The sequence below is a fragment of the Psammomys obesus genome, unplaced genomic scaffold, assembly GCF_907164565.1.
Source record: "Psammomys obesus unplaced genomic scaffold, mPsaObe1.curated_primary_1811, whole genome shotgun sequence".
In the NCBI taxonomy this organism is placed as follows: domain Eukaryota; kingdom Metazoa; phylum Chordata; class Mammalia; order Rodentia; family Muridae; genus Psammomys; species Psammomys obesus.
The window spans coordinates 21,307,554-21,331,028 of NW_026596051.1; the positions used below are offsets into that span (position 1 = coordinate 21,307,554).

At 47.0% G+C, this 23,475-nt stretch overlaps 2 protein-coding genes across 2 annotated transcripts in view; both read left to right on the plus strand.

Moving 5' to 3' along the window:
- The first annotated feature begins 2,305 nt into the window (after positions 1-2,305).
- Tmem128 (transmembrane protein 128) lies at positions 2,306-11,362 on the plus strand. Its single transcript, XM_055624347.1, has 5 exons — positions 2,306-2,421; positions 4,053-4,194; positions 6,808-6,966; positions 9,285-9,391; positions 11,180-11,362. Exons 1-4 carry the CDS (start codon positions 2,331-2,333, stop codon positions 9,382-9,384), a joined length of 492 nt encoding a protein of 163 aa, XP_055480322.1. The 5' UTR covers positions 2,306-2,330; the 3' UTR covers positions 9,385-9,391; positions 11,180-11,362.
- A 7,753-nt stretch (positions 11,363-19,115) lies between these two features.
- Positions 19,116-23,475, plus strand: part of Otop1 (otopetrin 1) — a 28,900-nt gene continuing 24,540 nt past the window's right edge. The window contains exon 1 of the mRNA XM_055624188.1: positions 19,116-19,512. Coding sequence (XP_055480163.1) covers positions 19,116-19,512 — 397 coding nt within the window. The remainder of the gene's footprint in view (positions 19,513-23,475) is intronic.

A 23,475-nucleotide genomic window follows, 5' to 3' on the forward strand; every position in this document is an offset into this window, starting at 1 on the left:
CACACACACACACACACACACACACACACACACACACACACACACACGGGACCATAAAAAGCAAGATCCTGCAGGCTGACAAGCCAGACCTAGGTGTAGAGAATGGCAGGCACTACTGTCTAAATGCATAAAGGCATGGAGTGATGCTATCAGAATGGAGTTATCTCTCGAGTATATGCAGCTTCATGGATGAATAGACTGGTATTTATCACAGTGAAATCACTTGCCCAAGAGCCCACAGAAATGGAGCGGGATCCAATAGTGCATAAACATGTGGACTTAACTAGACAGCTTTGGGGGCAAAGGTCATAATCAAATTCATTTTCTCCCACAGGTAATCAACATTGAAAATGAAAATTTCTTTGTTGGTTGCAGCATGTATCACATATCTATAATTAAGGTGTCACAATGAATACACTGAAGAACCTAGGAGATGGGCCTCAGCAAAGAAGATGTCATTAAATACTGGACTGGTTCCAATCAGCTTTTAAGTATCATCAATATGGTGTAAAAGCAGTACCCTTAAAAAAAAAAGGGGGGGGGGGAAATACCTGGAAGGATTTCAGATCTAAATACAAAGTCTTCGAAAACACCGGAGGAGAAACTTGACCTGACCCAAATATACCACATATGGAAACTCCAGAATGGCCATGGTTCTCTTGGGAATATCCAGTTTCAAGGAAGACCCAGCAGTGACCCTTTTTAGTTGATGGGACAAGCTGACTTTGCTGTTAACAACACTTCTAACCTTGTACAAGAGAAAGAAAGGGAGAGCAAAGAGGAGCTGAATCTGGTTCTTTAGGATCCTAGAAAGAAAAGGGAACTGGGAAAAGGGACTTATTGTTTAGAAAGGCCATATGATCTGCTCAGCTGTTACTCTTTGCCTCAAAGGATGCAGAAAGGCTAACAACAGAAACAAATTTAGAGAAATTCGACTCTTTTCTTCACTATTTCTTCACCAATCCCTGCAACATATAGAAGGCTGCTCACTGACTATTTCAGATTTTCCTTCTGGGATGTGAAGCTATAGTCAGGTCACTTCTCTAGCAGAACACACCACCTTTCTTCCATACTCCCCAAATCCCACAGATTTCTATCATGGCACCATGCTGATATTGTCTCACCACTACATTCCTGCCTCCGTCCTCATTGTCACTGGTCAGAAAGTGTTGCTTGCATTAATGAAGCACTTCTGGACATTTCTAGTAGCACTGTACTATTTTCTATATCTCAGATCATTTTTGAGCCAGGGGCACCTCAAGAGCAAGGTCAGTTCTTACTCATCTCTGTCTCCATAGACTGGCCTCATGCGTGACAGCTCCCAGTCAACAGCAGGTGCAATAAACGCTTGAATGGTTAAGCACAAAATTTCTTAGCTCATGACTCACTGGGGAAAGAGTAGGAGAATAAACAATAGAATTATTGATAGAGGGAAAAGCTGTGATCCAACGAAATGCAGATGGGTGGTGGGGGTAACTGGCTGGAGAAGCAGGCTGGTTCTCCCGGGCCAGATAGGGCCATTTTTCATAAGCCAGGAGAAAAGGGCCATAAACCAGTGGTCTTCTCTTATATCCAATAAATCAGATATAGAGGTGGATATAATGTCTGTTAGGTAGAAAAACAAACAGTCTCAGAGAGGTTTCCTCCTTGCCCAAGGCTACCCAGCTTGTCAATAACACCAGCCTCAATGGATCCACCTTTTGGTGAGCGTCAAAATGAACAGAACACCAAAGAGGAACACAGACTCTGGAGGCAAAAGGTGCCATCACATACCTGGGAGGAAGTCAGTCAAACTGCATGCTCTTTCATACTTTCATGTTATGATAACGAGAACTTGAGGATCTTGAGAAGGTAGCATCCGTCACTAAGTTACGGTGCACGCTACTCAAGGAAGCTTGTGGAATGTTAATATTTCTGAACAATCTTAATAGTATTTCTTAGAACAAAACACCTTGTATTTGGGGCTCAGAATACAGACTGGAACCCTGTCATCACCCTGCTTTCTACTAAGCTAGGGGAGGATTCATTTTAACCTCAAAAGTCGCTTCTCCCTGATCTGGAGCTTCTTTGCTCTTCCATCCTAGACAATCAAGGAAACCCCTACAAGAGCAGGAGTAACCAGGAGACTGGGGTTTGGAGACTCACTGCTCCTGAGATCACAGATCAATATTCTAAGTTCAAATTCTTTTTGTTTGTTTAGCGCGGATTCTACTAGGCCAACTGCAAATAGCGAAGGTAATACCGTTCCAATCCGCAGGGAGATTCCGCCCTCGTAGCTGGCGCCGGAAGTCCTGCGTGCCGTCACTTCCGTCGCATTGGGGAGCGCCAAGATGGATGCTCCGTGGGCTCGGGAACAGCTCCGGCGCCGTTACTTATTTCCTCCCGAAGCGGAGCTGGACTGCGAGGACGACGCCAGGCCAGGTGACGCTCCCCGGGCTCTGGGCTCCAGGGCTAACCTAGTAGGGCCGCAGGTCTTGCAACCCTTGCATCTTCCCCTGAGCTGCATTTCCGCATTCCGTGGAGAGCCGACTTAACTCGGGTTTGGAAACACCCCTTAAGCTAAAACCAACCATAGTTTCTGAGTCTAAGAATTGACTCAAGAACCGACACGAAGACGTGTGCAGTGTTTTGCTTCAGCTTTGCCTGTAATGCGGTACGGAAATACTTAGCTGCCTGTCAGCAGAAAGCTAGCTGAATAAGTTTGGATTAGATGCATCTCTGCCGGGTTTCAGAGGGAAGCTCTGAATAATGTATGACATGCCACCATTTGGGTATAAACTACAACCCACGATGTATCCTGTGCCTTGGTAGATGCACAGAATAAGGAACAATTCCATAGGAACTGTTACTGTTAGTTGCCTATAGGCTGGAGAACTTTAAGGATGAGAGACAGTTCATTTTAGAGCCGTTTGACCTGGACGTTGTAAAACCTTTGTCCATTTAGTAGCTTTTCAAAATAAACCCTGGCAACACCGTGCCAAGGCATGACAGTGTATGCATTTTGAGAATACCTTCAAGAACTTGTGTTACTACTAACCTTTCCAGAGACCCTGATAGTCAACTGAATCTCACTTGGAGACCAGTGTCCCCATGTGACAACACGGAGAGGGAGTGTCAGAATCCTTTCATTTTGGTTTGCAGAGAGAGAGAGAGAGAGAGAGAGAGAGAGAGAGATGGCTTGCCTAACAAACACCTGTGCGGTCCATGGGGCATTCTGGGGCTAGAGCTCTGCTGTGCCATTCCATGTTTAGGCTACCTCAAAAGCTGATGTCTGTTTAAAATATTTTGGTAAAATTTTTTTTTTATTTGGCATTTTTCTCTTTTATTAGTGCACCCACATGCATTTACTGCTCCATGTGCTTTTGGAGGCCAGAGAGTGACACTAGGCATCTTTCTCTGTTCTATTCCCCTCCACATTAAAAAAAAAAAATATATATATATATATATTTTTATAGGTTCCCCTCAATCCCAGGATCTACCTGTCACTATCCTAGCATTGGGGTTACAGGCGTCCACTCTCATGTTCAGTTTTATGTGGGGATGAACTCGGGTCTCATGTTTGTACAGCAGGTGTTTTACCCACTGAGCTTTCTCATTCCCATACATTTGACATTTTTCCTAGTTAACCTAATTACTTTCCTAGAGGAAATGTGAAATAAATTACTATAATTTTGGATGGCATCACAGCATGCAGAAAATCAGAAAGGTGTAAGTGTGTGTCCAAGATTTATTTTGAAGGGATAATTAATATATTGAGCATAGTTTCTAGTGAGCTCTATTAACTATTTCAGCAAATGTCAGTCTGCCATTTTTTCTATTTGCTTGTTTGGTTTTTGGCATAGAACTTAGGACGTCATGCATGCTAAACATGTATTCTACCACTGGGCTACATCTCTGCCCCTGCATGTAAACTTGTCTTGATGGCTTTACAGAAGGAGCTTGTGCTGTGGTGGGCTGGGATTCTAGTTGCTGGAAAGGTCTAGGGGATGATCTCATCTGTCGTAAAAAAACTGGTTAAGTTCTTTAACTCAAAAATCTCCCCTGTTTTGCAGAAACTTCCATAGCTGTTGAGAAAAAGGAGAGACCTCTTCCAAGACTTAACATTCATTCTGGATTCTGGATTTTGGCATCCATTGTTGTGACATATTATGTTGATTTCTTTAAAACCTTTAAAGAGAATTTTCACACTAATAGGTAAGAAAGCCTTGTGGTATGTGTAGTGACACACACCCTTAATCCCAGCTCTTGGGAGACAGCTACAGGTAGATCTCTGAGTTCAAGGCCAGCCTGGTGTATATAGGGAGTTCTAGGATACCTAAAGCTACATGGTGAGACCCTGTCTCACATAACCAAAAAGAGAATAACAAAACAAAACAAAAAAAACCCCCAACTTTGTTGCTGCCTGTAATCCCAAGCACTTGGGGGAGCAGAGGCAGGTGGATCTCTGTGAATTCGAGGCCAGCCTAGTTTCCAAAGCGAGTCCAGGACTGCTAGAGCTACACAGAGAAACCCCGTCTTGAAAGCCCCCCGCCCAAAACGACAACAACAAAACATTTTATAGTTTGTCACTTGAGTTCTCAGAATAGTGAAGAGATGGTGAGATGGTTCAGTTGGTAAAGTGCTTGCTGAACAAGCACATTGACCTGAGTTTGAGCCCCAGACCCTACTTTTTTAAAAAAGAAAAAAAGCCAGTATGGTAGTGCCTGTCTCTAGTCCCAGCTCTAGGTAGGTGGAAGTGAGGATCCCTGGGCTTGTTGGTCAGTTACTGTAGCTGAGTCAGTGACCTTCAAGTTTGCTCCACAGTCAATCCCTGTCTTAAAAACAAGGTGCTAACAGCACACTGGAGGTCTCAGAGGCAGGCGGATCTCTGAGTTTAGAGTCAGTCTGGTCTACAAAGAGAGTTTCAGGACAGCCAGGGCTACACAGAGAAACCCTGTCTCCAAAACCAAAACAAAAAAAAATTAAGGTAGAAAGTGACTGAGCAAGAAAGCCAGTGTTGACCTCTGTCCCCTTCTCTCTCTTTCTCTCTCACACGTTCTCTTATATACACTCTCTCTCACACATACATACATACAATGCACAGGGAACATGAACTCACGAACACAACAAAATGCAGTTACTTCTTAGTCTCTGTCAGACATGGTGTTGAAGCAACTACTGATAATATAGAAAAGAGTAAAACAGGTTAGCTAAAGGGTTCAGCTTGTAACATAAAAGCCTGATAATACAGTGTATGTAAGTTCTTAATGTGAGCCTCTCATGTACTCCGCATTATCCTCATATATGCTCTGTTAGCTATATGATATGCTGGATATGTCTGTTAGCTGATTCTAGTAGTCATTTTTCTATGCTGCATACAGTAGATCATTTCATTATACCTTGAATGAGTGCAATTTAAAATTGTCACTTGTGCCTCCAGAAGGCCTGAGAGCTAGAGGAGGAGTGATAACTGTGGCCTGAGAAAGGTGTGTCTCAGAGCAGTTTTGGCAGAGTAGTTAGGAAGGGGTGATTAGAGTTTGTGACTCAGAGATGCCTTGAAGGTCTATGGGAAGAGTCGGGAGCTTAGGTCTGAGTCCTGAAGTCAAATAGCCCTTCAGTCCTGGGATGGAGATTTCCTATCCTCCATCCCAGGAGTTGAGCAGGAGTTGACTATGGAACAGAAGTTACGGATCATGTGTGAATAATTGAAGGCTGTCAGATAGCAGAAAGGTTGGTGATGTCACAGCTAGCCTGTGACTTTGTTTAGTGCCAAGAGCAGTGCCTGGATAGAACGGTAGGTCCATAAAAGATGCAGACGGGACTTTGGTCTTACTGAATCATGGATATACAGCCCTCAAACAGGTCTTCAGGTGGAACAGACTACTCGTGGAGGCACTGTCAAGGTCCAAGTCGAGAGGGAGTGCCTTTAAATTCTAGGGAAGAGATTGTTTCCTCTTCAGTGAGGAGGCCACCCCCACCCTATTCACCTCTCTCTGGTGGGTCATGTGACTTATCTAAGTGAGTTTTAAATGAAGAACTATGTCCTCTTCCTAAAGGAGGCAGACTCTACTCACTTTCCTTGCTTTCCTTTTTTAGAGGTAACACTCACAAGGTGGAGGTCTTATTTGTGGTCTGGAGCCTAGGAATAAGTCTGTGGGATTTAGTGTCAGCAAAGGCTTTATTATCAGTGCCCAAAGCCATCATCTACCCTCAGCTCTGTCAATGACAAGGCTGACACTTGATCTTATTCAGTCAGCAAACTTCATCTTTCAGCTGGTTTAGAACCTTCTGGGAGAAAGGAAAGTATTTGAAATGCCACCTCAGCATCTACTTTTTCATTAACTAGAACTTGAGATAAGCCCAGGGTGAGTCTGCCATGGAGGCAGGAGCATTTCTGATTTCAGCAGCTCATTTTGTGCCTGCTAGATGGGTGTGTGTGCAGGGTGTTGGCTCTGCCTGGGAGCATTGCCTAATGAGTCCATGCTGAGAAGGTAGACTTTTCAGGGCCTTCACTGTGTGTCCTTTTTTGGAGGCTTCCCTAGAACTTTAACGTGAGAGAAGAAACCATTAGAAAAAATCTCACACAGATGATGTGTTGGATTAACTACAGCCATAATTGGGGCCTTGGGACCATGTGCCCTCCAGTGGTAGAGACAGTATAGACATTAGACATTGGGCCAGGGCTGTGGAGATGAGAGAAAGTTGAAACATACTCTCAACACATGTGCTTTTAGAGACAAAAAGACATGGCCACATAGCCAAAGACTGAAGTCATTGAAATCTCTGCTGCTTTTGCTAATGCTGTCAACACTTTCTTTGTCTCCACAGTTGGTTTCTTTTTGGTGGTGCCTTGTTGTTTGTCAGCCTGTCAGTTGCGTTTTACTGCATAGTCTATCTGGAATGGTATCGTGGGATTGAAGAATATGATGTCAAGTACCCAACGCTGGTACCCATCACAACCGCAACTTTCGTTGCAGCAGGGATTTGGTGAGTGGACGTTGAAATGCTGAATGTGAGTGAAAAATAATTGTTTTGTGGTCAGGTGATGAAGAATGTGACCCATAACCTAAATTAAGCAGCAGGGTGTAACAGGGAAAAGGGGTTCCCAGGCAGTCTGCTCTTTGTGGTCTCCTCAGTTCCTTTCTCTCTTGACCCACCTTAGTTATTTAAGACACAGATGGGGGCTGGAGAGATGACTCAGCGGTTAAGAACACTGGCTGTTTTTCCAAAGGTCCTGAGTTCAGTTCCCAGCAACCACATGGTGGCTCATAACCATCTATAGTGAGATATGGTGCCTTTTCTGGCGTGCAGGCACACATGCAGGCAGAATGCTATATAAATAATAAATCTTTAAAAGAAAAAAAGACACAGATGGTGATCTCTGCACATGCTCTTGTGTTCTGTCTATTACGTGTCTTTCGATGCAATGGATAAAATACGCAAAAGGAAAACCAAGTGCAGCTGAGTGAATTAATCATGAGCTGAGTGCTGCTGCAGCTCTCACTTAGGTCAGGCAGGAGTGGAGCCATCGTCCTGGTGATCATTCCTGACCCTTCCTTTGCCTTCACTGTGCTTTCCTGCCACATGCAAATGCTGCCCCATCTTTATGGCCATTACTTGCGCATCGCATGACCACTGTTTTGATTTTCTGAGTTTTGAATTTTGGAGCAGTTGATTGTACCGTCACCAGTCTTAACATTTAACTGCATGTGTGAAGTGTATGCTGTTCCCTTGTGATTTTTCCCAGCAGTTGTTCATTGCCATTTGTCATCCCACTACACAACTGAATCACAGCGTATCTGTCATGCTGCCACACAGTCAGGCTGTTTAGAGTCGGTGCTGTTTGGAAGGATGCCATTAAGCACACTTCTGCTCTCTTTTGGGCTTAGATGTGCGTGCATACCTAGAAGGGTGAGGTCAGCGCATCCCCTGGGCATCTGTACCTTCGGCTTCATTAGATGTCATCAGGCTCTTTCCAGGTGGTTGAGCTCACCAGCCACAGTTCCCCCAAAGTGAATGTTAGTCTGTGTTGAGTATGTACGGTCCTTTTCTCTCCGCTCCTCTCTCAACAACATAACAGTGCCTTGGGTAGCAGTTCACAGTATGTGGCACACTGTAAGAATCCTAGAGGTGTGACAGAAGGATGTGGGGGAAGGTGCAGGTGACTTGAGCTTTTGGAGATTTGTGCCTTTGCAAGATCTTGGAGCTAGTGATCCCCAGGTAAGAAGGGACACCTGTCATCTATTCTGTGCGTGTCTAACAGCACAGCCTGTAGTTCTAACATAGTGGAAGTGGCTGTATCTTAAAGGTTACATGTCTTTCACAATGTGCACATGCCAGGACTGCTCAGTCCATTCCCTGTTGCACACACAGCAAGTTTTATGCTCATACAGTGCCAAGTGAATCCACCTTTCTAAGTTCACGCTTGCTCAGTGAAGAAGAGAGGCTGTTTTTGGTTTTGTTTGTTTGTTTGTTTTTGTCAAAAAAGGTAACACTTGTTCACTGAAGAAAAACTTGTAAATAACAGAAAAAATATCTATTAGAAAAAAACAAGCTTCAGCTCTTTGGCTTTTCTTTATGTAAATTGGATTCTGAGTTTTTGAAAAGTCTTAAAGCTTTATGTATATTAAATGTATGTAAAATATATTAAATTTATATATATTAAATGCATTATCTCTGACCTTGTTTTGGCTGTAGTTGGGCTGCTTGCCACTGTGAGGCCACTGTGCGAATTCCATAGTGAGGGTGGACTGAAGAGGCTGCTTCACTTTGCTTTCTGTAGCTCCAGCATCCCAAGAAATGTCAAATTAGTTTTAGAGCTGTGAGATACCCAGAGCTTATGAAAATGTTTGTGCTTTCCCTTTGGTAGCTTCTGCTTCTCAGTTCAGTCATGGAAACTTGTCTGCTTTTAGAAAGTGTTTTGGTGACAGGAATGCTGTTTTCTGTAATAAAGGTTTTATAGCATTGTGTGCACCATTGCTTTTTCTTTCTGCTTTAAGAGTCGTTTCGCCTTTTTCCTATGCTAATGCCTGAGATGATAAAGCAGGCTGCAGCTGTTTGAGTTTGGTCCGTCACACATGCTAACAAAGAGACTTAACATCAACTGAGCCATGGCGGTCCCTTCAGAGGCCACGTCACCCAGGTCCCAGTGCTGCTTCTCCCAGGACAGGCAGAAATCTCTCCACTGGATGGTGGTGTTGGATGTAAAGAGCTGCGTGGGTGGATGTTCTTCAGCCGCATTCCTTAACTCCAGTGGAGTATACTTGTCCCACTCGCCACTGTCAGCTGTTTTTGGTTTCTTTCAGCTTCAACCTGGCTCTGTGGAATGTATGGTCATTCTTCACTCCCTTGCTGCTGTTCACCCAGTTTATGGGGGTCGTGATGTTCATCTCACTCCTCGGATAAGCTCAAGGTAGGATCCCTGTTTCTAACGGTGAACTGTGACTAACAGTCACTTCCCGAGGGCACTCTGACTAGGAAACACTTCCTGTTGTTTTTGTGCCAGAGCACGTCACCACTGAACACAACTAAGGCCACTGTCACAAGGTGTAGAATTTTTGTTTTGTTTTTTAAACAAGGTGTAATTCTGAGTGCCCATTTTTTTCAGAGATGGCACTCTGCCTTTCAAAGAATTCATGAAGATAGCGTGTGTGTCCTGTTGTGGATAAGTTCACATGGGGCCATTTTTTACTGTGTGGATGGCTGTTGGCTCTGAATAATTGGTGGTCTTACCCAATTTGGTACATATTCTGCCATTTTCTATAGAATTTGGGTGGGTGGTACCCTAACCCTTTTTAAAAAGTTCTTTTCAGTGGCTGGAGAGATGGCTCACTGGTTCAGATCACTGGTTGCTCTTTCAGAAGACCTGGGTTCAATTCCTAGCATCAGTGTCGTAACTCACAACGACCTGTAACTCTAGCTCCAGGAGATCTAGCACTTTGGCCTCCACAGACATCAGGCACACGTGTGGTATACATACATGCACATAGGCAAAAGATTCATGTGCATAAAATAAAAATAACTTAAAAAAAAATTCTGTTCCAGCCACCTGTTCTGTTCAGCCGGCCTGTGGTGGTGCATGCCTTTAATCCCAGTGCTCGGGAGGTAGAGGCAGGATCTCTGTGAGTTTAAGCCTAGCCTGGTCTACAGAGTAAGTAACTACTCTTACGGAGTAAGTTCCAGGGCAACCAAGGCTATACAGAGAAACTCTGCCTTGAAAAAAAACAAAAAAAAAAAAAAAAAAAAAGAATGAATTCTGTTCTTTCATACTATTTAGAGGATTTATGTATCCCTGTGGACCAGCCCTGCCCTGTTTGGGAGTGTTGATAAACATTTATCAAGGAAGTATATAGAGTATTGAGAAGGTCATGCTGTGATTAAGGTAGAAAAGACAGATAGTGCCTCCCTTCATTCCACTCACATCTGAACTTGGAGAAAATCAATTTGACAGAGCCATTTGCAGACCTGGGGAATGAGGCCCAGGGAAGTAGAGGTCAGAATGATGTGCAGTGCTCAAGACCAGGGTGTCCCAATTGATGGTGTGTGTGTACCCTGAGTCCCTCAGAGGGGAGTGTGACCAGAAAGAAGGGATGCATGTGATGCTGCTGTTGCTGGCCATCACCACGCCGACACAGACATTGTCCTCCAGCATTGTACTATGTCCAGAGACCGCTCAGACTCATGGGACCTCTGTGTCACTTTAAGAATTTCAGAGTCCCTGGGTCATGCCATTTCCACAGCTTTGGTTGACCCTGATCTCCCCCCACCCCCAGTGGCTGGAGATCTTGGGCTCTGTCTGTTTGAGTTTCCAGATGTATGGGGGAATTTGACTTTTGTGTGCCTGGTGCATGGTTGGTGTTGTGGTTCTAGGAGGCATGCAGATTGACCTTTTAAAATGTGTGTGTGTGTATTTGTTTTAGTGTATGTATGTATATATGTATGTATGTGTGTGTGTGTATGTATGTATGTATGTATGTATGTATATGCATCACCTATGTCTCTGGTTCCTATAGAGGCTAGAAGATGACATAGGATCCCTCAGAACTGGAGTTAAAGAGGTTGGGAATCCCAGCCCTCTGCAAGAACAGCCAGTACTCTTAACCACAACGCCATCTCTCCAGCCACATACACTTTTGTTTTTAAATGGAAACTCATGAGCTTAAGATGTTTCACTTGGTACATAAGTGTTGTTTTCTTCCAGACTTAAGAACATGACCATTTAAAATGAACAAAGCATCCAGCTTGTGCCACTGACGTGAAGGAGAAAGAAGCCCAGTGTGTACTAGTGTCTCCAAAGTGAGTTGTTTCCATGGAAAAATTGTGACTTTCTAAATCTGCTGTTGAAATCAGAATAAATGATCTTTCTCTCGGGTGTTCGCAGAAAGTGATTAATTGTCAGCAGTTTGTGTTAGACAGAACCAGCAAGTGTTAGTCTTTTTGATTTTGGAGTCAGTAGTGGCCCATTACAGGAGCACAGCGCCCACAGTTTTACAGAGCCTGGCCCTTCCACTTGTGGGCTAGCTGCCCTTGTATAAGGTGACTGGAAGCAAGCATGAAGGAATTGTGTTGTCACCTTTATTACTCACTGGATAGCTCATATTTGTCACAGCTTTTAGGTGAGAGGACCAAACGGAAGCATTATATGGTTTCCTGTTACTTTGGATTTTATCATCATTAAATTATTGGGTTTTTAGCATTTTCAACATAGATACGTTTAATAATGTTTAAGTATATATGATTTTTTTTCTGTAACATCAATAAAATATTTTTATAACTTTCTTGTATGTTTGTATTTAATACAAATGTGGGGCTAGCTTCTGTTTTTTGCTGTTCTCATTCAGAGTTAACTAGCAGCAATGAAGCCCTTTTTAGAGTAGGTTACCCTCTTCTTAAGTGACCCCCTAGCAACCAGTGCTATGCCTGTGACAAGCATTGTGATGCCTGTCATGAGCATTGTGACACAGATGCTTGTAGGTTTGCTTCCCTGTGAAGAGACTGATGCAGTCACCACTGATTTGGCCACAGCACACCCACCACACACTTTAACTGGAGGACCTCTGATTTGTAAACTATGGACTAGGAATAATGCTGTCTTTGGGGTTAGGGAAATAGCAATAACGTTTGTAAGACACCCATTCTAGTCTCCGGCACATAGAGGCTTAGTCAGTGAACAAGAGCGAGGAGGGAAAGAAAAACAGGTCTGTGAGGGTCAGACATAATCAGGAGCATCAAGCCAGTTTGTATCCTCATGTGTGAGGTAGTATGTGGAGACTGTCATTTAGAATAGAGAGTGTGATCCAGGCAGAGGTCAGAGTCAGCTAGACAAGTATGTCAGCAATGAGGGTCCGGGACAGGCTTCCGACTACTGACCTACCAGGTAGAGTGGCCGTCTGACCTTCTTATGGAATGTGGTTCTGATAGTCAAATAAACTGTCCTGGCTTGAATTCTTAAAATCTAATGTACGTTTTTAAACCAGGTTGACCAGGGACAAATACTGTGGCCGACTAAGGTGATAAGGAGAAGACTGTGTTACTTAGGAACCGTTTAATACTTTGATGTGAAGCAGGCCTAGTACACTACTTGAGGCTACTCAGGAGGCTGACGTGGGAGGATCTCAAGTTCAAGGCCAGCCTGGGCAACTTAGTCCCTGTTTCAAAAAGCAAAAAGGCCCACCTTTAGAGTATTTGCCTGGCATGCATGAAGACCTAGTTTCAATTTCTAGTACATTAAATAAGCAAATATGTATGCATATACATACATACATATATGTAGATACATATATACATGATTTTGTCTGGTACCATGCTAAACTCCTATGCATGTTATTTCTGAGACTTTTAAAAACCACTTATTTTTACTTGTAATTATGTGTATGGTGTGTGTGAATCAAGCGGTTATGTGTAGATGCCCATGGAGGCCAGAATAGGGTCTTGAGTCCTCTGGAACTGAGTTTCAGGCATTGATGAACTGCTCTATGTGGGTGCTAGGGAGTGAACACTGGTAGTCTGTAAGAGTGGTATGTACTCTTAACTGATGGGCCAGCCCCCAACCTTCATTTTATAACCACTAAAGAAATGAGTGATGTCATGCCATCTCACCACATCTAAACAAGCCAAGGGGAAGAGTAACCCCTTGTGGGGTATGAACAGTGAAATTACCAGTTGCAAGTTCTGATCATCAAGGTTAGGACTGTGACAGAATCAAGCATGTGCTCTGATTTTGATGATGTGAAGACCAAGTTTTAGCCCTGGCTTTTGGCACTCCGGCTCTGATTCAAGCCTGGTTGTCTTGCCTGAAGCAGCCCTGGGTGATTCCTGTGAGCAGTCTGGGTAGAGATGGCCCTGGAGAAGCCAAGGTTGCTAGGATGTGTGGGAACATACCAGTTAACAACATCACTTAGTTGGCAAGGATGGAAACCAGATGAGGACTTCCTCAAGTCTGCTGGGACCTGGCTTGGGAGGCATTGGTTTTTCCAGGAAAGCTGAAGCAAGGTTTAAAGTTCTTGACTGAATCTGCTGTATGTAGAAAAAAAAAAAAAAAAAATCTCTGGGACTGGAGGGATGGCTCAGTGGGTAAAGCACCTGCTGTGCAAACATGAGGGCTGGAGTTCAATCAGAATCCACTCAAGAGCCAGAGGTGGGTGCTTAGGAGTCAGGCAGACTCCCTGGAACAAGCTAGTTAGCCTGACTGCCCTAAGTGGCAAGCTCTAGGTTCAGTAAGAGAGACCCTCCCTGCCTTAACATGAGGTAGAGTGATAGAGGAAACCCCCCCATGTTAGCCTCAAGCTTTACACACATGTACATGCACGCTGCACATACATGTGCTTCCACATGTGTGAGCATGCACACACGTGTATACTACACATGCTGGACTCACAAAAATAGAAGCCTGGATCTCCTTAAGCAAACAATTTATCAAAGGCAATGGAGGTGCCCCTATGAACCAGGCGTTGCTGAGGGTGGCAAGCAGGATCACTGGGGGATTGGGGATGAGGCTTCTGTGGTCGAGGTTATGAGAAACGCTCTTGGAAGTTAGGCAGTGCTGGGGAGATGGAACGTAGGGCCTCCCTCATGCTGCTGTGTGAGTACTCCCAACACTGAGCTGCATTTTCTAGCTATTGTTACAATTTCTTGGAGTCTTAGCCCCAGCATTCCTTGAAGTGGAAAGAGTTACAGATTCTGGTCAGCTGTCTCCAGATGCTTGAACGCTGAGATCACTCACAGTCTGCGTTGCTTTGTGCACACAAGGGAAGCGGTGTTAGAATAGAGAAGTGCAGCGGTCCCAGGTCAGGGGAGATTGAAAAGATGGGGGAGTCTAAGAGTAGAGCTATTCCAGGAAGGAACACAGATTCACAAAAGGCTTGCAGGTTCTGCATTTGAGGAACGCTTTCTCCCTATACTCTTGGTGTGGGTGATTCCTTTCTAAACGATCCAAGCCTTAAGGATAGCTGTAGTTTTTCTTTCTTGTATAGCTCAGGCCAGCCTTGAACTTGCTAAGTAGGTCAGGCTGGCCTTGAGCTTGTAAACTTCCTACTTCAGCTTTCTCAATGCTGGGATTACAGGCCTTTCCCCCATGGCCAATTTACAAACCTTTTCATACTTTACTTTGTAGTCCTCATGCCTTGGAGTGAGCCATTTTCTGTTGGCTTGCAAATATGTTAAGATTTTCCACCTACAGACAAACATCACGTTAAAATTACTCCTGTCTCTCCAGTGAGGCCCATTTCCTTGATCCCCTATACAGCAAAACCACCAAGGAATTTTTTATTTTTATAATTGTCTTGAAGCGCAATTATGGGGGGGGGTTGATAAATGTCTGTGATCTCAGCTACTTGGGAGGCTGAAGTGGGAAGATTTTGCATTTGAGGCTGGTCTGGGCCACATAGAAGATCCTCTCTCAAAAATTTAAAACGGTCTGGGGGCATAGCTCAGTGGTGCATGCTTGTCCAGCATGTATAAGACCCTGAGCCTGAATCACAGCATCGTCAGAATAAAAAAGAACTTTGATTACGGTGTGTGAGGTGCAGGGGATGAGTTCCATCATGTGTGATAGAGAGGAGTCACAGGTGATAGAAACACTGTCCTCCCCAGCCTATACCCTGGCAGCAGTGAACACACCTGAGTCACACATATGCACAGCACTCCTCACTTCCCCCAACACTTGTACCATCTCTATTGTGACCGTCAGAACCTTCCTTACACAGCCCCGTGTCCCTGTCAGCAGGGGTCACCGGAGAAAGCCTCCCAAATCTCATCTGATCTTTGGACTCAGTCCCACTTTTGTCTGTATGTTCCAGATACCTATTGCTGCATAACAAACCACACCCGAATGTACGTGGCTTGAAACAACAGCCACCATTTATTCTGCTCAGGAATCTGAAATCTGAGCAGGGGTTGGCAGTTGACACCTTGTTTCTGCCGCACAGGGGCAAGACTCAGCTGAGACTGGACAAGCCTCTTCCAAGATGCTGCACTGAGGTTGGCAGTGGGTGCTGGTTATGGGGTTCATTCTTTGTTGACCCCTCCATGAGGTAGCTTGGATTTCCTAGATTCAAAGGGAAGGGTTGTGGCTTTTAAAATAATGTATGATCGGCTGACTTGGAGGTGGAGCCTGCAAGTCAGCATCCCAGTTCTGAGTGGGTAGCAGAGAGATGTTGACTCGAGCCCACCAGCTTGCACTTCCAGCTGCTCTGACTTGGCTCTTACAGCCCAACAAAGCCAAGGACACTTGGGGTGGCTTTAGCAAATAGTGTTGGATCTGGCCTGGCAGTAACCAACAAGAGAATCACGGGCAGATCTGTAGGGCTGTAGAGTAAAAATGGCCTTCTACGGATAAGTTATTTTCCATTAGACAACTTCTCTCCTATTTCTGAGAATTAAGTGACCGTAGGACTCCATTTCCATTATGAGCTGGGTAGTATCTGATCTAGACAACCACGAGGTTCGGTGTACACGGTGGTCTGTATTGTCAAGCAGATGTGACGTGTAAGACAAAACAAGTTGACCTGCTGCTGGTCCACATCTCTCCCAGATTGACACTGGCCTCATGGCCTCAATTCTTTAATTCACATGTGTAAGACACATGACACTGTCTCACGATAGGAGAAGCAGCTTAGGCCATGTTTACAGGTGCTTCTATATGACAAGGTGACACCAACCTAAAGAGATCTACAGCCTTGCAGCCCCACCCAGCACCAACCCTGACGGACAGTAGCCAAGAAAGCCCCTTCCTGTGAGCAGAATGAAGACTGGCTGGTGTGTCCTGTGGTCTGTGTTGTCTGAATAAAGAGCTGTGAAGAGCCATGGGTGGGTGCCATGTTTGGATTGTGGGAGGCCCGATGATCAATGACTTGGAAAGGTGTGAAGACTAAGATGTGGGGGAGAGGATCACCAAATGGATACTGTATAAAAATCTGCACCTCAAAAGAATCTCTGACCAACAGTAATCCACTGGGTTGAGCAGTTTAGCAAACTAATGCCCAGAAGGCTACAGTGAGACCAGCAGTATGCGGCCCACTAGACACCTTCCTCTGGAGATCTGCCTGGGGGCAGGGAGGGCTGTGCTGGGCCATCTTATCACAGAAGGAGTGGGGATTTGCCCTCCTGGACTACACACTCAGGACCTCTCCTCAGGCTGTTGCTGACCATTTTCTACTTGTGTGTGCTTGTGGTAATGAGATCTCACACATGTCGATGAAAGAGATGTGACCAATGGGGGGGGAGGGGAGATGTGTGTGAGATGGCACACACTTGTAATCCAGCACTGAGAAGTGGATCCCTGAGCGGATCACTTGATACTCATCCTAGCCTCTGTGACAAGTTGGTTGGAATGGGGAGCGGGAACATTGCTGGACGAGTGACACCCAGGGTGGTCTTCTGGCCTCCACATATATGCACATTCATGTACACCCACATGTACACCCATACAGCCACGTGGCCATGGTATTCGCTCAGGGCCCGGTTTAGTGCTTACCGAAAGGTCCCTTTAGAAAGCGAGAGAAAAAGTCCCCGAACGTGAGTGAAGTTTCTCATGCAGTTGGTAGTATTCTGTCTGTGTGGATTTCCTACTTGGATGTCTGTATCACCACCTCCGTGTGTGGAAGGATCAGGGAACTGCATGGGCGGTGAACAGAGATCCTCTACAGTAGCCGCAGAACTCTTCAATACTTTGAACATTATTTCAGAAGGAAAACAACCTCGTTTTGACCTTGCCAGTGACCAGCTACCATGACATGATGCTGGGAAAGGCATGCAGTAAAAGTGACATGATGTGGGGCTTCCTCAGAGATTCAGTCCCTTGGCAATCAGAGGCTCTTTGGCTTCTGTGATGTGGCATGGGTTTGGGACTAGTATAAACTCTGCGGACTTTTGAAGTTACGTTTGTTTGCTTATTTGTTGAATGTGTGTGCACGTCTCTGTGGGCCCGTGGAGGTCAGGGGACAACCTGTAGAAATTGATCCTCTCCTTCCACCATGTAGGGGCCGGACATCCACCTCAGGTTTCAGGCTTGGTGGCAGCGCCTTTTCCTGCCGAGGCCATCTGCCTGGTGCCATTTCAATCATTCTTTGCACACACTGGAAGCCCCTCTCTACTCCTGCCTCTGGTTCCCACAGGTTAGCTATTCCAGTCAGGGAGCTCCAGCAGATGCTGGCTCCTCCAGAGAACCTCTCAGCCTTCTTGGCAGGGAGCTTCCTGCCGTGCTGGTGTTTCCAGGAAGGGCTGGGTTGCCTTAGGGTTGCTGGTTAGTTCTCCAGGAAACCAAGGAAACAGGTGTCTGCTGTAGGATCTCATTTGACCATTGGCTTCCAGGACTGCTCTGGCCCGATTCTCACGACAAAGCACAGAGCGCAGAAAATATCTCAGTGTGGGTTATCTGTATAAAAATTGAATGAAGGAACGAATGAATTTTAAAATGAAGGTGCTGCAAGGCCCAGGGGCTCCTTGAGCCCAAGGTTTCCTGCTCCCTATTGTTCCACCCCACCCCCCATTTAGTAGTCATCACCAGCTGTTGCAGTGTGCAGGGTTTCGTGCAAACAAACAAACAAACAAACAAAAAACACGTGGGTTTTCTAATTGAAATATGAAGAAATCGACATCAGCTACAGTAGAGCGTTAAAACCAAGGCGGAGCAGGCATCTTAGCCCGTGCTTTTGCCCAGCACTGCCCTGTCTGAGCCCGATGTCCCGGTTGCTCCCCTTTGTCCTCCCGGACCACACAGTTGGGCTCTCCTCGAGGTCAGGGTCAACCTTAAGACTCTTTGGCTCTTTCGGGGAAAACCCGCTGCGCTTCCTCTTGGCAGCAGTGATGAGCGCCTCGGGGACAGCGGCTGTGAAAGGCTTTGGAATGGAAGCGATTGGACTCTCGCAACTACGGGACCACCGGGGACCCTTTTCACCATCAGCTCCCTCTGGAAGCAGCTCCAGAGGAGAGGGAGGGATGGCTTCTCCTTGGGTCACCGGTCTCTGCCATTGTCGAGGCTCTCGGTCAGGTCCCCACACAGACACCCAAAAGGGACTAACGGAGAGACCGCCCCACGGAACAGACACCTGTTTCCTTGCTTCCCACCCAGACACCCTGGCAGGTCGAGGACAGAGACTAAAAGCACCCAGTGGATAGACGGAGGGACTAAAGACACACAGATGGGAAGGAGCCGTGCACGCTGGTCCCTGCAGGCCCACCCAGAATTCTGGGGGTCGGGGACACAACCCTCGGCGCACACCTCAGCAACCCTCTAATCTGGTGCCCGTGACTCCATGTGTCCCCTGGCCCCCCACCCCTCCCCGCCAGCCCCGAAGCCGGCGGGCCGCACCTGTTGCAGTCCCGCGTTTCCGGGGAGCCGGGGTGGGGTAGGCGGGCTGGGCGCGGGGGTGGGGTGCGGGTGGCACCGGCAAGGCAGAGGTGCAGCAGGACTCGAGGCGCAGCGGCAGGGGCAACCTGCTGCACCGACCGGGTCGGGCATCAAGAGCTCAGGGAGGGAGGCCTGCGGCTGGGACCTGACCGAGGGCTGGGAGTGCTGGAGGAGGGCAGGATCGTAGGGCACGGGCGAGTGGGTCTGGTGCCCAGAGGGCGTGGGGAAAGGACAGGAGCCGGGAGCAACGTGCGGGGAGGGAGCACCCGCCTGGGGACCAGACTGGAAGATGCCTGGGGGCCCGGGCGCGCCCTCCTCTCCCGCAGCATCCTCAGGCTCCTCGCGTGCCGTGCCGTCTGGGATCACGGCATGCCCGCTGCCCACACCTCCACTGGCCCGGGGGTCTCCGCAAGCTTCCGGTCCCCGGCGCGGCGCCAGTGTCCCACAGAAGCTGGCGGAGACTCTGAGCAGCCAGTATGGGTTGAACGTGTTCGTGGCGGGGCTGCTGTTCCTGCTAGCCTGGGCGGTGCACGCGGCGGGTGTGGGCAAGAGCGACCTGCTGTGCGTACTAACCGCGCTCATGCTGCTGCAGCTGCTCTGGATGCTGTGGTACGTGGGCCGCAGCTACGTGCAGCGCCGCCTCATCCGCCCCAAGGACACGCACGCGGGTGCGCGCTGGCTCCGCGGTGAGTGCAGCCCGGCCGCCCTCCACACCTCTCCTTGAGATCAAACTTCAGCTTTAAGCCTCATCTCTTCCCACACCCACCGCCTCCGCCCCCCACCCCCGCTCTTCCCTCGAGTTTCCCTTCTCTGCCTTTAGGCTCTGCTTTAAGTTTCCTTATGCTGTTTCAGGCCCCAGCGTGGAGGCCACACTCCCCACCCTCTCGGTGCTCAAGGCTTCTGTGTTCCGGCCTCAGATAAACTCTTTACTTTCTAGCCCTCATTCTGGGCTGCAGGCTGTCAAGGACTCTCAGTTCCAGTCAGTATTGAAAGCCCCCAGGTCTTTGCATATCCTATTCCTCCTCTTGGAGTGTCCTTCCATCCTCCCCTATGTCCTGCTTTTGCTTTCCACGCCAAGGCTAAGACCTTCCTGAGCCTGAAGTGTATTCTAATACCCCGTTCTGTGTTTCTGCCCAAACTCCCATCCTTGCTGTGACCTGGACTCTCCTTGTCCAGGCAGCTGCCTCTTCACCCCATTGTGGGGAGCCTGTGATGTTTGGTCCTAGGGCCACATAGGCCCGGCTTGGAGGAGGTACTGAAAGGATGAGCAGAGTCCTGAGGGCATGGTCTCCAGGGACTTCCTCATTGAGTTGGGTCTGCATGCTAGAGGGGCTGCCCATATCCAAAACAGGCTGAATCGGGTCAAAGGGGGCCGGGGCCATGCAGGGCAAAGGAGAGGGCTGGCATCCAGGGCAAAGGGAGAAGACTGGATCCAGGGCAAAGGTGGCCTCCTCCCACTTTCTCATCTTAGACTGTAATTTCCCTTAGAGCCTGCTTCCCATTTTTTGCACACTTGACTTTAGGCAGATTCCTTGGTTCTCTATGGCCCTCGCCCCAGTCTGACCCTCTGCACAGGGGGAATATCAGGGTGGATGGGGCCAGAGGGAACCTTGGGAAGGAGGATTCAAGGTGTGACCCCAGGACCATTTTATCCAGGCCGTAGGAATCACCCTCTTGCCTTGGAGACATTCAGGGATCAGAGTATCTTGCCTCCAGAAAAATTGTACATCACCACAAACTGCCTAAATCCCTGAAAATGAGAATTTGGGGGAGCTTATGAGTTTGTGGATTATGAATGGCACTATCAATGTCACACAGATAGGACTGGTCCTATTACCCAGGATGCCAACATGTTAACTCTTCTTTTCCTCAGAAGCATCCTTTCTTCCTCACTCACCTCCTCTCTCTCCATACTTCTTTCCTTCAGCTCTTTTTTCCTCTCCCCTCCTGACTTCTGCCTCTTTTCTTTTCTCACTTCCTTTCTCTGTTACCATCTTTTTTCTCCTTTCTTGCTTCCTTCCTCTGGTTCTCTCTCCTCTTGTTCCCTTTCCTTTTTCCTTCACTTCCTTTATCCCCTCCCTCCATTCTTCTTCTCTCTGACTTGCCCCGTGATTTCCCAAGGTTAGAAAGCCAGAGGGAGAAGCAGAGCGCAAGCACAGACCAAGGTTTCCCTGTAGACTCAATCCATGTCTTTCAAACACCATATAAAGATGTAGTGGCAGATGGAGACCAGCACACAGTAAACTGTGCAAACCCTCAAGAAATGGTACCCAGGAGGAGGAAGAGGGAGCCAAGAGGGCTCATGATGTCTCTTCAGAGAGTCCAGGGGAGGTCAGGACTCCAAAGAATGCTGAGAAGCTGGCTTAGGGGCTTGCAAATGCCAGTGTGGGGTCCTGTGGGAGTGTCTGATGTCAGACAAAGGGGGATCAGTATGGGTTCTGTGGATCCCAGGTGACGCCTGGGAGAGCCACACACAGTAGGACGTGTGGACCCTCTGGAAGTTGTCCCATAGTGATGTACCCATTCCAGTGTGGAAGAGGTACTATGCAAATGCTATTGGCTCTGGAAGATAGGGCTTGTACTCCCCAATTCTGTCTCCTTCAGCTTTCTGAACTCTAGTTCTCACACGAATTAGATAAGAATCACAGCTATCTCATGGGGAGAAGCAGGAAGATGTTGAGAGAAAGAAGCTTGGCACACCCTGACCATTCCTTCGGAAAGTTGAGTTCATTTGGGAGCAAAAAGACAGTGTTATTACCAAGGTGCCAAGACGAAGTACCTTGGCCCCAGTAGGGACTGAAGTTTTCTTATCTGGAAAGACGGGTTTATAGCAGTCTTGTCTATTGTGGGGATAGATGATCTGAGGCTGACGCTTTGGGATGGAGACCCTCCTCCCGAAACTCGAGGCACTTAAGTTTAGGGCTTGGTTTGATCTGCAAAGGTACCTCTTTGAGCAGGAAATAATTCCGTCCTACTTCCTGTGAGGGAGGAATTTTCTTTTCTTTGCAATAAAAATACTGACCCACTTAAATAATTGGTAGTAATGCTGCACCATGAATCTAACTCTGTCTTTGCTGACTAAGGGAGGAGTTCCTCTAAAAGGGATGACTGTAGCCTTGGAACCGTATACCTGCCTCTTGAGCAGCCAGTGAGGCGCTGTGTTACCAGTTAATCACTGCTTCCCACTTTTCTTCATTGCTAGCCTGCTCAGAATGTGATGAGGTTGGGAAGGTTTTTTTTCTTTTTTTTATTCCCCCCGCCTTGTTTTTTGTTTTTTGTTTTCTGTCTCAAGACCAGAGGTACTTTGAACACAAATTCTGGAAACAGTGGTGGTTATTGAGTGTGTTTGGTATGCCAGACTCATCACAGCCATTTTGTGTGTGTGTGTGAAAAAATGTGTTTTGTGAAAGGGCTCACCCTGAATTTATCCTACAATTCAGATTTTCATAACCTTTGTTTTTAAATGAGGCATATCCATGTGTGTGTCCAACATGCTACCATAGGCTGTCATGGAAATGGGCTGTGTGGGAACTGAGACTAGCAGGGTTCCTAACAGACCAGAAGAAAGCAGACAGATGTGAGCTGCCTTATGAAGGGCTGGTGTAGGGGTGGTCTTAGGACAAGCTTCAAAAGCGAAGGTGGGAAACACAAAGGTCTCTGCTTGGAAGGAGGCTGCCCACAGTGACACACTAAGTGTGTGTGTGTGTGTGTGTGTGTGTTGTGTGTGTGTGTGTTGTGTGTGTGTGTGTTGTGTGTGTGTGTTGGTGGCATCAGGCAAGTCAGCCATGAACAGAGGAGGAGGGAAAGGAGAAGAAAATGGAAGTGGAAAGGAAGAACCAAGAGAGGGGAAAGAGGGTGGGAGTTAGGTTGGAGGAAAGGTTGTCCCTGCTGGCTCTCCCGGCTGTCATCTGCTAACTTCAGAGCAGGTAGAACAGGCTTGAGACCTTACCTGGATTTCCACTTTGCATCTCAGGATGGAGGCTCGTCTTAATACACAGCTTTGCTTTCTTTCAGGCAGAGCTCCTCCAGACACTCTCGTTTGCTTGGGCTTCTGTCCCTGTCGCTGGCATCCTAGGGAGCCCATACCACTGCCTGAGAAGGCATCTCAGTTCTCTCCTTTGAAGCAAGCAAAGCCAGGAATGACGATGATTTCTTTTATTGTTTGAGTTTATAATGTAATTATCCTAATCCTCCTTCCCTTTCCCCCCTTCAAGCCCTCTCATGTAACCCTCCTTGCTATCTTTCAAGTCTGTGGCCTCTTTTTCACTGATTGTTAGCTTCCAGTGTGGCTGTGTGCTGCCGGCTCCACAGCTGCAGAGTGAGTGCGCTTGGCACTCTGTGTTAGTTTCCCTGACCATTGCTGTGATAACATATCTTGACGAAGCAGCTAAGGAGGAAAGGGTTTATTTAGCTCAGAACCACACAGTCCAAGATTACAGACCCTTGTGGCAGGGAAGACAACATCATGAACTTGAAAGAACTGACTGGTCGAATCACATCCGCATTCAAGAGCAGACAGAAATGGAGCAATACAGCATGCACACATGCCAGTGCCTCTCCCTCCCTCCCTCCCACCTTCTCTCTCTCTCTCTCTCTCTCTCTCTCTCTCTCCTTTTCATTCAGTCCAGGGTTCAGCATGTGAAATGGTG